The sequence below is a fragment of the Peromyscus californicus genome, unplaced genomic scaffold (assembly GCF_007827085.1).
Source record: "Peromyscus californicus insignis strain IS unplaced genomic scaffold, ASM782708v3 Scaffold_4__1_contigs__length_199733344, whole genome shotgun sequence".
In the NCBI taxonomy this organism is placed as follows: Eukaryota; Metazoa; Chordata; class Mammalia; order Rodentia; family Cricetidae; genus Peromyscus; species Peromyscus californicus.
The window spans coordinates 3173487-3186463 of NW_026294562.1; the positions used below are offsets into that span (position 1 = coordinate 3173487).

Consider the following 12977-nt stretch of genomic DNA (forward strand, 5'->3'; position numbering starts at 1 on the left):
GGAACCAAACACATGAGCCTATGGGGACCATTCTCATTCAGATCACCTCAGGGTCTATAGTGCTGTGTGATTCCTGTAGGGCATCCATCTGAGAGTCCCTGCAGGGGTGTTTTAACCCCAGTCTTGGAATCATTTGCCAGGAAACAGAGAGCCCCAGAGCTCAGGAACTGGACCCTTTCAGCTCCCTCCCTGGCGCAGCATTGGAAACATCAAGAGCTTCTTGTCACTTGTTGACTGGGGCGGCAAGTTGGAAAATGAGCAAAGCACTAAGCTGCCAGGAGACTCTCCATCACTAACACATGGGCATGTCTGTTACGATATTGTAAAGTAAATTCACTTTCCCCAAATTAGCACCCAGAAAGATCAATGAGTCACCACGTCAAAATTCTCTCCTCTGTGTCTGGTCCTGCCTGTGCCGTTCCTGAAACAGACACTAGTGACAGGTAGCTACTGAACTCTGAAATAGGATAGCTTTGAACAGAGACATATGGGGTCAGACACTGGACTTTGAAAAACTAGGAAGAAAGAATGCCAAATATCTCATTAATTTTTTTACATTGATTCCATGTTCAAATGATAATACAGTTGGTTAAATAAAATATATAATTAAAATTAACCTCACCTGCTACCTCTTTATTAGACAGCCACTTGAATGTTGTGAATTATAGATGGGGCTCACAGTTGTGGCTCCTATATTTATCATCTGGCCCTGCCCTAGACTGTTGATTAATGGAATCGTAATTAATTACTCTTCCCTATTATGTCTGAGAGCTTTTCCCCTCTTTGTCTCTTTCCAGGCACAGAAGCTGAAATCCAATGTGTCAGGCAGTCCACATCTCTGTCTTTCTGATGTAAGTGACATTTCTTTTGTGTTTCTTAGCCCTTTTAGGGACATAGACTTTTTGCAGTGGGTATATAATACATAATATTTGAAGGCTAATAAAGTCTTGGATTCAGAAAAGATCTCATCAGCCTCTGTATTGACTTGCCTTTGGAGCAAGGCACAGAATGAAGATTCGGTGCAAAGTTATAACTGAATGTACAACTTGAGATCTTTACCAGAAAGCCAGCCTCAGCACTGAGTCCATTGTTCTGTGCTGGGAGACACTGAGGTCAGTTGCCTGAAATCATCTGCCTGCTGGCTCAAGGATCCTGACTTGCAGCTCCTCTGACCTTCAACAGCCCACTGAGAGGTGGAGCTAGCCCCAGACCCTCTACATTTGACCAAGAGGAGATAGCTAGATGTATTGTGTGTCATCCTCCTCTGCCATGAGGGGACGTCGCATTCCAGCATTGAGCAGCTGTGGTGGTGCAGTGGAGGTGTGTGCCGTAGGAAAGGACAGCTGTGCTGGCCAGAAAGTACAGTGTGGGTTCTGGCTTGGGCTTCTCCACTGAGGAGTTAGACAAGGTTGGCCCTGTGGGACTACTATCTGTCCCTGCCATTGATTATGATATGTCTGTCTCTTCATGAGCTGCAAGATCCCAGATCGTTCTTCCTACCTTCCTTGCCTGGTGGAGAGAGTCAGCAAGAAGCCCCCTCCCCAGTGAAGAGGCTGTAGCTGTTAGGTGGTCTAGAAAGAGATATAAAGGCAGCAATCCCCAGGCCTACACATTTCCCGTCAAAAGGGATGTATGAAGGAGCATGCAGCAAGCATTGGCCAGCAATTGATCCAAAGGATCCACATCTTACCTAAGTTCATGGTCCCATTTCATAAAACTAAAAGTTAGCCAGTTGAGGCCGGGCGGTGGTGGCGCATGCCTTTAATCCCAGCACTCGGGAGGCAGAGGCAGGCGGATGTCTGTGAGTTCGAGGCCAGCCTGGTCTCCAAAGCGAGTTCCCGGAAAGGCGCAAAGCTACACAGAGAAACCCTATCTTGAAAAAAAACCAAAAAAAAAAAAAAAAGTTAGCCAGTTGAATCTCAGTGGTTAAATCTCAGGTCAGCTTTTTGTGAGAGTAGTCTGCCATTAGGGAGAGGGGAAATGGAGTAGAGAGCATGGGTAAAATATAACATGGTAGAGCGTGTATGTGTTGTGGAAGATAATGAAAACATTCTTTCTTACAGCATGATTACGAAAAGGATGGTCTCGCTGGTGCCTCCAGCCACATAACCACAAAATCAATGGCTGCCCCTCCCTGTTGCGGTCTGAGCTCACTGCCGGTGCTGGTGGTTACCACTCTGGCCACCCTATTATCTGTATCCTTGGCAGAAACATCATAGCTGCATTCAGAAAATATGGAAAGACAAGAGAGAGAAACAAACAACCACGTAACCTGTTTCCTGTCCTCTTGTATATCTGAAAATCCAGTTTTAAAAGCTCGGTTGAGAAACAGTTTCATCCAGCTGAAACTCCTTTGTTGTTTTTTAAGGAAGCTTCTTTTGACCCTGGGGGGCTTCTGTGGAAGAACCGATACAGGGCTAATTCCAAACTCAGAAGGCTCTGTGGCATGGTGTGGGTTAAGGGGACCATTTGTAAACTGACTGTAAAGCAAGCTGAGGCTATGGTTTTGATGGTGATGGTTATGGTGGTGGTGATGGTGATGATGATGACGGATGATGATGATGATGATTTTAACAGCTTAAATTGTTCTCTTTACTGGCTAGAGCAGGAGATGTTATTGGTAAAGATTATTCCATATTTTGTTGAATGGCTTTGAATTCTAATGACATGTCTGCAGCCTAGTGTAGACAGCAAATGAAGGTCAGCTCCAAGAGTGGACTTTTTGGACTCCATCTTGTACTAATGTTCACCTTTCTATGTCCGTTCTTCACAGAGTGTTCGTGTACTACCGACAAGTCTGTGACCCTCAACAAAACCAAAAGCCCTGGTCACATCTAAATGTAGACCCTGTCATTCAGTCCAGTAGAGGAGAGTGGCCCTCACACAGAGCCTGGCTTGTTGACTGACGCTCTGCTGAGCCTTGCCTGAGTGAGAAGCCCTTAAATACAGCTGAAGTGCAACTCTTAATGCTTTTTACACTTAGGAGGTCACATGTAGAAAAGTGTTCCTTTACTATTCAATGATTCCAGCTGTTGGCTTTCTACATTTTGAAAGTAATGATACTGTCCTTATTTTTTACTGATGGTTTAATACAGGCACATGCGGTGTGTTTTCCTCTCATAATTAGTAGTAGCTCCAATGTTGACTTCGCTGATACGGCTCTCAAAAGCAGACCCTAAGGAGCTCCCATGCTTTAGCAGAAAGCTGCATCCCATTACTGTGGACAGGCAGGAGAAAACTGAGCTGCCAGCCCATGTCTTTCTCTGTCTTGAAAAACAAGGCTGCATACATGTGAGGAACAGGTCAATTCTTGTAAGGGATGCCACAGTTGGATGGCGTGACTGGCACTTGACACAGCTCTGCTACCTTGGTTTTCATGTTATCTGACAAAGACAGCTTTGATTGGGACTGGGCACAAGGGATGAGACGGAGGTGTGCTGCCCTCTCTTTCAAAGTCAATCCCTGCCAGTGTACACGGGAGTGTCTTTGCTCCTGACTGCAGAGTCATGGCCACCATTCAGAGCAGTTTCATCTCAAGGTCATCAAGCATCTCTGGTATATGACTCTATGGCTTTCATCACGGACTGTGTCCCTGCAAAGAGGAATGGTGGTTTATGGATCTTGAGGGCTAACATGGAGTCTGGAAAGGTGAATTGGTTGGCAAAGATACACAGAACAGGATAGGATTCTCCCGATGAGACATCTGTCTTACATAGCCACACACCTTCTCCTGGAGTCCTCTTCCTCGCCTAAGCAGCCCCTTAGGTGTGTATCTAAAGTCTGCTTTAGACAGTCAGGTTCAGAACCTGCAGATGATTGCATACTGTTTCCCCAAAAGTGAATAAAGGAAAGAAAGTCTTCCCTCCATGGAGCCCTGAAAGTTTGATCTTGCTTCCCACCCTCAGAAAGGTGGAGGAGGGAGCCCCGATGCACATAATCTACTGGTACCTGCCCCCTGCTCTCTGAGGTTTGCTTTGGATGAATAGCAGTTTACCTGAGAAAGGGAAGAAATCCATGAAAGCCAAGAGATAGACCTGATTTTCAGCTCTTTTGGTGTCTGAAGTACGTTTATATCCAAATGCTAATGAATACCAATGTAAAATACTCAGTAGCAACATTTTTTTCATGTCAAAATGTTTCAAGGGGAATGCATCCAACATCTAAGTGTACCTGATCAGTGGGAAGTTCCATGAAGACTCATACATACAATGAATAAATACCTTGAATGTGTCAAAACATTTAGAATGCCAGTCATGTGTGGGAACATATCTCTTACAGAACATACTTTGTTTTAATTAAGGTATCTCCATGTATCTACACTGGACTAATTGCATATGGGTCTGATTGGATGTGATCCACCTTAGGAAACTATCGATCACCCCTGCAGTATATTGCAGTTCTAATTAGCTTCAGAGGACCATAGAGGAAACTGGAGCCCTGTGCTAACAAGGGCAGCCTTCAGCCAAGAACTCATAGATATGCAACGTGGAAATTAAACTTTGAAAAGCTCTGTCACCAACAAAAATCTCATTTTCTTTTGGAAATAAAAGCATATTAGAGTTACCAGATCCTTAATTTGAAAACAAGTTGCTGATAAGATGAACAGTGGGCAGGGCCTCATTTAGGGACTGCACAGTAGGGAGACAGTCAGAAAACCAGACCGAGTAAGTATTCCTGTCATTCATGATCTCAACTTGACGTGTGAGCTTGGCAAAGGGGTTTGTCTGGAGCCTGGAGCAGGAAACGTGGCAGTGTGCTCACCTGACTTCCTCCTGGAGCAGTGACAAGAGCAGCCAGCGACTTTCTGTCCCCCTGCTCTCCCTTTGGCAGACCCAGGTTTGGTCCACTAGAGTTGGAGTCCTTGCAGAAAGTCCCGCTTGGAAGTTAATTTTGCCATCATAACGCACAGGTGTGTCACACACACTGACTCAAACTCTAGCCCTGCCCTACTTCAGAAAGAGACAGAAGGCAACAGAGCCACATGGAACAGAAGCACATTGTTCAGTTTGACCTTGGACGTCCTTGAACAGACCGTGTTTCAAGTCTTTAGGAGAGCACAGGAGGGGAGATGCGCACAGCAGGGAGAGGATTCGGCATCAAATGCTGCCTGTTTATTTTTCCACATCTGTTTTTTTTTTTTTTCAAATCTCTGATAGAAAAAAAGTAGATATTGAAAATTGCATAGGTTATTTTTCATCAAGTAAAGCAAATTGTATCTAGATGTAATTGGAGGGTGGTTTCCATTTTGTTTTTAAGACAATTTCATATCTTGTGGTTAAACAGAAATGTCTTTGAAGTTATAGCTTCCAGTTCATCCCAGTACAGCACAGGGACTCTCCAGAGTCCTGGAGTCTAACGTTCGGTTGGTAAGGGGTTGTCTCTCTCTTGCCTGTGCCCTGTGCTCCACAGATGTAGATGGGTCATTCCCAACTACACTATATTTCCCATGAGCCTCCTTGTCTGTAAGTCAGACACTCCCAAACAACCCATCTGCTGAGTCAGAGAAATGAGAGAGGGTGGAAGTGTGTTTGAATCAGTGTATAGTTAGGAAAAGAGATGTAAAAGCAGTGGGGATTTATAAAATTAGCAATTATTTTCTTAGATTCCAAGGTGAATGTACTTCAGTTATTACTTACAAAATAATAGACTCGGAGGAGCTACTGTTTGGAACGTGTTTTTATTCACTTAGTCAGACATGCACGACTTACCAAGTGCATGAGAAGGGTAACTTCAGTTAGTTCACGGTCTGCCTTGGGAATCCTGCTCTTGGTCTCCAGGAGTCACCACCCCTTGCTGTCTCTGCCGTTCTTGCTTGTGCTTTTTGCCTGAGCAAATGAGACCATGGGAGACCCGTCTTTGTAAGAAAGTGTAAGACAGTGGCAACAGATGGAAGTGAATGACCGTGGCCTGGGCACCATGACACCAGGAGGCCGCCATCTTCCCTGAGCTCACGGGGTTTGGAGAAATGAAGCAAAATCAAGGGCAACAGGAAGCCATGGAGACGGTCGGTGGGCCGCTTACTTGGCTGATGTCTGTTACTGAGGGGGGCTGTCTTCTGTTAAAATAGCCAGGGTCCTGAAATAGTGGGAGGTCCTTTGTAGAAGGGAAACTAGAATTAATGTCTGGGTGACTGAGGGAAGACCGTGCTTTCAGAAACCCTAAAGTGAAAAGCTAGGGGGTATGACTGGGTAACCCTAGAAGTGACAGTTCTTTCTTATCCTGAGCGTGGAATTCCATGTCTTTATCTGACACATCTTGACTTTGACATGGCTTTTCTAATTGAGCAAGTTTAAGTCTTTTCTAGGATTCTTCATGAAGAACTGTTACCTTGGAATGGTAGTCCCACTCCAGAGGCCTTACTTCCCTGGGCTTGGCCACTGCCTCTGCCCTGGCACGTACCCTGTAGGATGTCCATTACCCAAGGGGAGATGTCTTAAGCTGTGATTGGTTTTGTTATCTTCCCATTGATTGTTGAAGCCTCCACACTTCCCTTTTCCTTTATGGCCTGAGTACATCTTGCATTCTTCACCCAAGTCACTCTAAATTCAGTACTGCCAACATCTAGCCACGACCCATCAGATGCTCATTTTGTGGAAGGAGTTGTGTCTCTGGAGCCAGATGGTGCAATGCACTCTCCTACCCCTCTTGAGAGCCCTCTTCTTCACTTTGGGCACCCTGCCCCTTGTGTCCTCATGGGGGTCCCTTTGCTCTTTGGGGGAGTGCTCTGATAGCTCATGCTTTTTCCCAGAGGCAGCTCAGAGCGGCTGTTCATCAGGATGCACCACCTGCATTTCTGATGAGTTCTGAGACCCAACCCAGAGAGGTGGGGAAGGCACACAAACCCAGTTCCAATAAACTGCCTGCAGAGCGCTCTAGCCTGCTGATAGTCATCAAGGCCTCAGAACCCCCTAAGGTCTGTCTCCAAGCTCATTTGACCAACGCAGCTGTGACTTGGGCTGTCTGCCCCTGGCAGGTGCCAGTATCAACATCTTGTGCCACTGCCATGAGGAGGAGTTCATTCTCATTGGAGGGCAGCTGCTCAGCACCAGCACCAATAGAAAGGATTCTCTGGCTTTTCTCTCTTTAACACAGTCTGGAGGAACTTTCTTACCAGTCTCCACTTTGATTTTATAGAAGATGCCGGGAATCTGACCAGAGGATGACAGTTTCAGTCTTAACACTGCTCTCGGCTCATTGCCTTCCCGTGTAGGTCCAGCCTATAGTAGAAAATGCCGGTTGCCTGAAAAACACTGGGACACCAAAGGGCTTCATTCTGCCCCATGGCAACAAGAACTGTCCAGGCACATAGCTCTGCTGGCCTTGAACAGCACTTTACAATGGACTGGGGTTGCCCAGGGTCTAGGGAGGTGCTCAGCTAACCATGTTCCCTGCCAGGAGCTGAGACAGGAACAGTCATCCTTGGAGCAATCGAGCATGACCAGCTAATCCCAACAGACCTACATCTGCCGGACCAGTGAGCCTGCAGAGATTTTAATCTCCATTAAGAACAGGGTGCAGGACTCCTCCAGCCATCCCAGGGACGGCAGCCTTTCCATTCCCCCTCCCAGGAAGCAAGTCCAACATCTGTCAACTTAGCACACTTGGTAGGCAGGTTCTGTGACTGGCTGGACCACCCTTAGGAACAGCAGCTTCCCCAGAAAGAACTAGAGAGCCTTAGGCCCCTTGGCAGCCCCAGGGAAACACCTGTTTGCCTGCTGGTGGGTGTCAAACTGATGGTGCAGTCTTTCTGTTTGACACCCTCTTTATAGAAGTAGACTGTGGACCTTGGTCCCCAAGAGCTGTCTCAGCTTCTGTCTGGACACAACAAAGCCAGCTGCTGTGAGGGGGGAGGCAAACCCACTACCCTCAGTCTGAGCCAGACAGGCTACCGAAGAGAACCCAGGCCTCGGATGGCCGTGATTGGCATACGGGTGCATCAGTGGGGCTGTCACAGTGGCCTGGAGCCAGTGGAAAGTGCGAGAATGAACACCTGAGCGGCTTTGACTGGGGAGAGCAAAAAGTAGGATTCGTTTTAAAATCATTTTAGTTAGCATACAAAATAGTGGGTTTCACGGTTACGGTTTCATACGCGTACGTCATTGTGTTACGCTTTGTTCATACTCTTTCTCTCCCTTGTGTCTCCCCATCTCATGCTCTTCATCAGGGCCCATTTAAGTAGCAAAACTTTGCATATGTACAAGGAACCCCGATGCCCACCGCACACAACACAGATCCCAAAGTTCAAGTCAACTGGGATGAAGAATTGGAAAATCTGACGGATGCGCTAGTACAGGAAACTCGGGTGGTTTTGTTTTCTTTTTGTTGAATGGTAAAGAATGGTCACCAGGTCAGTGTGATTTCTGCAAACACAGGTGACAGTAGCCTGGGCCTTCTTACACACGGCTGTAAGATACCATCAGCTCAGCCCCCACCGCCACCTCCCTCTCCCACCTCCTCACCCAGGCACAGCTGTACGGTCCAGCAGCATCTTCTAGGCGTGAAAAGTGTGCTTGATCTGAGTTTGGGTTTTTACTGTTGAGCTGTAACTGAAGGCATTTCTGGGGGAGGGGGAAGAGCAAGAAAGCAAACTGAAAAAGCAATCAAGCACTTCTGCTGTGTTTTTCTGGATTCAGAAAAAGCTGATGTCCTCAGAGAGTTGAAAAATGGCTTCAGAAACCCAAAATCCAGAGCCTTGCAGCGTCCTAATTATCTGACTTTCCTCTCTTCTCCCTCACCCAGGGGACAAGGAAACGCTGCTCATCACACAGCTCGCTTGAAAGAGTTCCTGTCTTGTGCACATTATCCCTTGATATTGAAATTATTTTCTCTGTTTAATCCAGCTCCTGCTGAGAAGCTGTGTGGGATTTAGGATGCAGGATTTTCTCTTGTGCTTCCCAATGGTTGTTGCATCTTTCACTCCTAACCGGAGGGTATGTCTCCGCTGCCGCTGCTCTAGTTCATGCAGGTTAGCTGTGAGTAGAGGAGACAGCTTCTGATGAGATATTTTCAGAATTCTGACCTGAACAAGGGTCCAGACACCTCCTCAGAGCCGGATGAGGAGAAGAGCAGGCTTTGGTAGGAGGTCTCGGTTAGGAGAGGCCACCTTGTGTCCCCAGGGTTTTCCACACATAGAGGAAGGGGCATTTGCCTTGCTGAGCAGCGGATCTCCTGAGGACAGCGGTGCGTCTCCCAGGTTGCCTACACATCTTCGCGCAGCCGTTTGGACCATGCTTCCTGCCAACAGGAGACCATAGAAGGACAGTTTTCCATTTGAACTTTGGCAGAGGTTCGGTGATGTTTGAAGATTCTGTCTGCCTCTTGCTCAAACCCTACAGAGTGTGTGTAGTCCCTTTGGCCCTCTCCACCCCCTGAATATCCCAATAAACGTTCTTTTCTTTTATAAAAAAGTAAAATGGCTTGTATTAGTTACTTTTCTTGTCTCGGTGACAGAATTCCTTACAGAAGCAATTTAAAAGAAAAAAGGTTTGTTTCAGCCCACAGTGTGAGAGGGCACAGTCCTCAGAGGAGAACAGCAGCAGAACATTGGGCCTGTGGTTCCTCACATATCTATGGCTCCAAGAATCAGAAAGCTCAGGCTGGAATAGGGTCAGACTGTAACCCTCAAGGCCCACCGTCCTGCAGCAGCCTATGTCCTTCGGCTAAGCCCCACCTCCTCAAGGTTCCAGAACCTTCTGAAATAGTGTGACCAACTGGGGACCACAAATTCAAAGACAGGCGCCTAGGAGGAGCATGTCACATCCAAACAGTAACATGAGCGCTTTGATGTCTTTTGTTTATACCGTCATTTAAAAAAAAAAGTTATAGAAAATTGTTTTTGAAACAAGAGTCTAGCTATGTAGCCCAGACTGACCTCTACTCAGGTCTGCCTGCCACTGTCTCTTCAATGCTAGGATTAGTGGTGTGCACTACCACACCCAGGAGGATGTTGAAAATTTGCAGACATCTCCAAGATAGAGATACTGGTATTTGGGTTGGCAGATCATAAAGGATGCAGTGTACTTGACACAAAACTTTGTGTCATTGCTTCCCAACTGGACACTACTGGCATGTGTGACAAGATAGTCATTCGGCAAGAGAACGTGGGTCAAGTCCTGGACATGGTCAATATTTGGTCTCAGCCCTGGGTAACTCCAATCTTCTCATCACTGCCAGGTGTTCACTTAGATGGGCAGCATCGCCCCAGTTGAAAGCTGCTGTTTCATACCCAATCTAACGTCTCGTGAGGAATCTGTTAGGTTTAGTGTGGGGACCACAGCTGACATTTATTTTCTGTCTGCTAAAGGCGATATTTTTTTCCCCGAGACAGGGTTTCTCTGTGTAGTTTTGGTGCCTGTCCTGGATCTCGCTCTGTAGACCAGGCTGGCCTCAAACTCTCAGAGATCCTCCTGGCTCTGACTCCCAAGTGCTGGGATTTAAGGCCGTGCCAGCTAAAGGCGATTTTATAATCACATTATTGGGTTGGTAGATTCTCTAGTTAGCATCATCTGCACTCAGTGATTCGTATAGACTTGTAGAGAGTATTTTTATAAAAGATTAGAATGGGGTTGTTTTTCTTATTTCGAGCACGTAAGTCAATGCCTGGCCAAGACAGTCACTTATGGTCCCAGGTTTCTCTCTGTATTAGGACCTGGAGACGACTGCTCACGGTGCTTCAGTCTCACTGGTGGGGTGGCTGTCACTCATATCCTTTCTCTAGGACTCAATAAAGCACAGTGTTTAAACACAAGTGCTGTAATGAAGTTTCCCACTGTTGTATGCCACAGGATTCACTCTGTCTGCAGGCTGAGGGACAGCGAGACCGGGGTTCTGTGTGACACGAAGGCATGGTGTTTCTTTTGGGTATCTGCGGGACCACTTTATTTTTTATTAGCATATTGTAGTTATGGAATTCCCTGCATTTTCCTTTTTTTTTTTTTTTTTTCTGGAGCTGAGGACCGAACCTAGGGCCTTGTGCTTGCTAGGCAAGCACTCTACCACTGAGCTAAATCCCCAACCCCTCCCCACATTTTTCTACATGTATATAATGTGCATTTTGTCACATTCACCCCTCATTAGCTCCTTAAGCCCCGCCCACTCCTGCTGACCCCATCCTCTTCTCAGTCCCCATCTACCCTCAAGTCTTTCTTTTTTCCTTTTGGTTACTCAAAGAGTTTAATCAGCTTTGCTTACAGGAGTGTGGGTCAGGTTATTTACAGAAGCCAGGACACTTTGCCAGTAGCTACACTACTGGAGAAAATGTCTGCCTTTCTCAGCAACCATTAACTACCTATAAACCCTCAGGGTGTTGAGGGCTTCCTGCACCCCTCCTGTGTTCATGACAGGATGTTGACAAGCCCAGTCTTGCCCAGGTCCTGTGTAGGGATAGCTGCTCTAAGCGCAACAGTATAACAGGCAGGTCATGCCCAGAAAACAGCCTTCCACAGCACTCCATCCCTTCCTGCCCTTACATTCCTTCAGGCCCTCTTCTGTAGTGCTCCTGAGTCCTGGAGAGGGTGTCCCATTAGGGCTAAGTGTAGCAAGAATCTTAAAAGTTCTTATTAATAAAATCAAACCCGGGGCCAGTTATTGGGGTGAAATGCTGGAAGATCAGAGAGACAGAACAAGCCACAGCTAACCTCACCTGGCCAACTTCTCAGCTGATTCTGTTTCCTCAGACTGGAAGCCTCTGTGTCCTCATATCCGAATGGCTTTCAGCTGAACTGTGCTGCTCAAAACCTAAAAGCTTAACCAGCCAAATGCTTAACCAGCCAAATGCTTCTAGTTCCTGGTCCTCACGCCTTATATACCTTTCTGCTTTCTACCACCACTCCCTGGGATTAAAGGCTCGCTTTCTGGGATTAAAGGCATGAGTCACCATGCTTGGCTGTATCCTTGAACACATGGATTTCTGCCTCTGGAATGCTAGGATTAAAGGCATGTGCTACCACTGCCTAACTTCTATGTTTAATATTGTGGCTGTTCTGTCTCTGACCCCAGATAAGTTTATTAGGGTACACAATATTTTGGGGAACATAATACCACCACAGTTAAGCATTCAACTGCCAAAAGTCTCAGTACCTTGATTGTTCATGAGGCTCTGCCCATTCACAAGTGAAGCCTTGCTTACCAACAGTCGTCTGTAAGCATAAGGATACATACATACTCAGAAGGCCATTCGAGAGTCGTATCGTGTCTATCTGGCAGAACACCAGCAATGGCTTCTCCACTGTGGCCTGTGACATCTCTGCTTTTTTGTGTTTTCCTCTTGATTTGTTGGTCCAGCTGAGCTTCCCTCCTGCCTTGCTTCTTGGGTCTACTTTCAAATAGCCAAGTTTGTGTTGATTATATTCAGACCTTTCAAGAATTTCTGGGTGACTGTGGGTTGACAGTTTGCAAGCATTCAAACCTGTATCACCAAAGCCAGAGCTCCCGGGTTCTGGGTTCTGGGCTTCTCGGGGAGAAGGACACAGAAAAAATGACTTGTAGCTGCTCAGGGCTACACGGATGGGGCTGGAACTCTAGAGGTGGGAAGACAGGGCGTCGCCACCAGCGGAGACCAGGAAAGCAGCCTGCAATGCAGCATGCACCTAGGGACCCTCAGGGCCCTCCACCTGTGCCATCCATTCATATTCTAACCATCTTCTGAACACAGCCAAGGCCCCAAGATGCTGGTGATAGAAATTTTAGGAGCTGGAACAAGAAATGTCTAATAAAACCCCGAGAGAAATGCCAAGAAAGCAAATAAAAATTGTGACAGGAACAAGATACAAGACTGTCTGTGTTGGCGATATAAATAAAGCATAAACGAAAACACAGCGATGTGAAAGATAGGAGCGGAGTAGCCATAAAAGCCCCATAAACCACCGTGAGCACCGCACTGAGGGGCTTTAGCCTCACAAAGGTTCCTCCCATGCAGGCTGGCAGAGAAGGGAGTCGCCACACTTGAAAAGTCAAGTGAGCTCTGGCTTCCGATTACT

The 12977-nt window shown here is 46.7% G+C and overlaps 1 protein-coding gene across 5 annotated transcripts in view; it reads left to right on the forward strand.

The window, feature by feature from the left end:
- The window catches only part of Gfra1 (GDNF family receptor alpha 1), a 224311-nt gene extending 214904 nt beyond the window's left edge, over positions 1–9407 (forward strand). For all 5 annotated transcript variants that reach the window (XM_052761096.1, XM_052761095.1, XM_052761094.1 and 2 more), the window contains 2 exons: positions 798–851; positions 2064–9407. In XM_052761096.1, the coding sequence (XP_052617056.1) occupies positions 798–851; positions 2064–2219 (210 nt within the window). In that variant the 3' untranslated portion in view covers positions 2220–9407. The remainder of the gene's footprint in view (positions 1–797; positions 852–2063) is intronic.
- The last annotated feature ends 3570 nt before the right edge of the window (positions 9408–12977 follow it).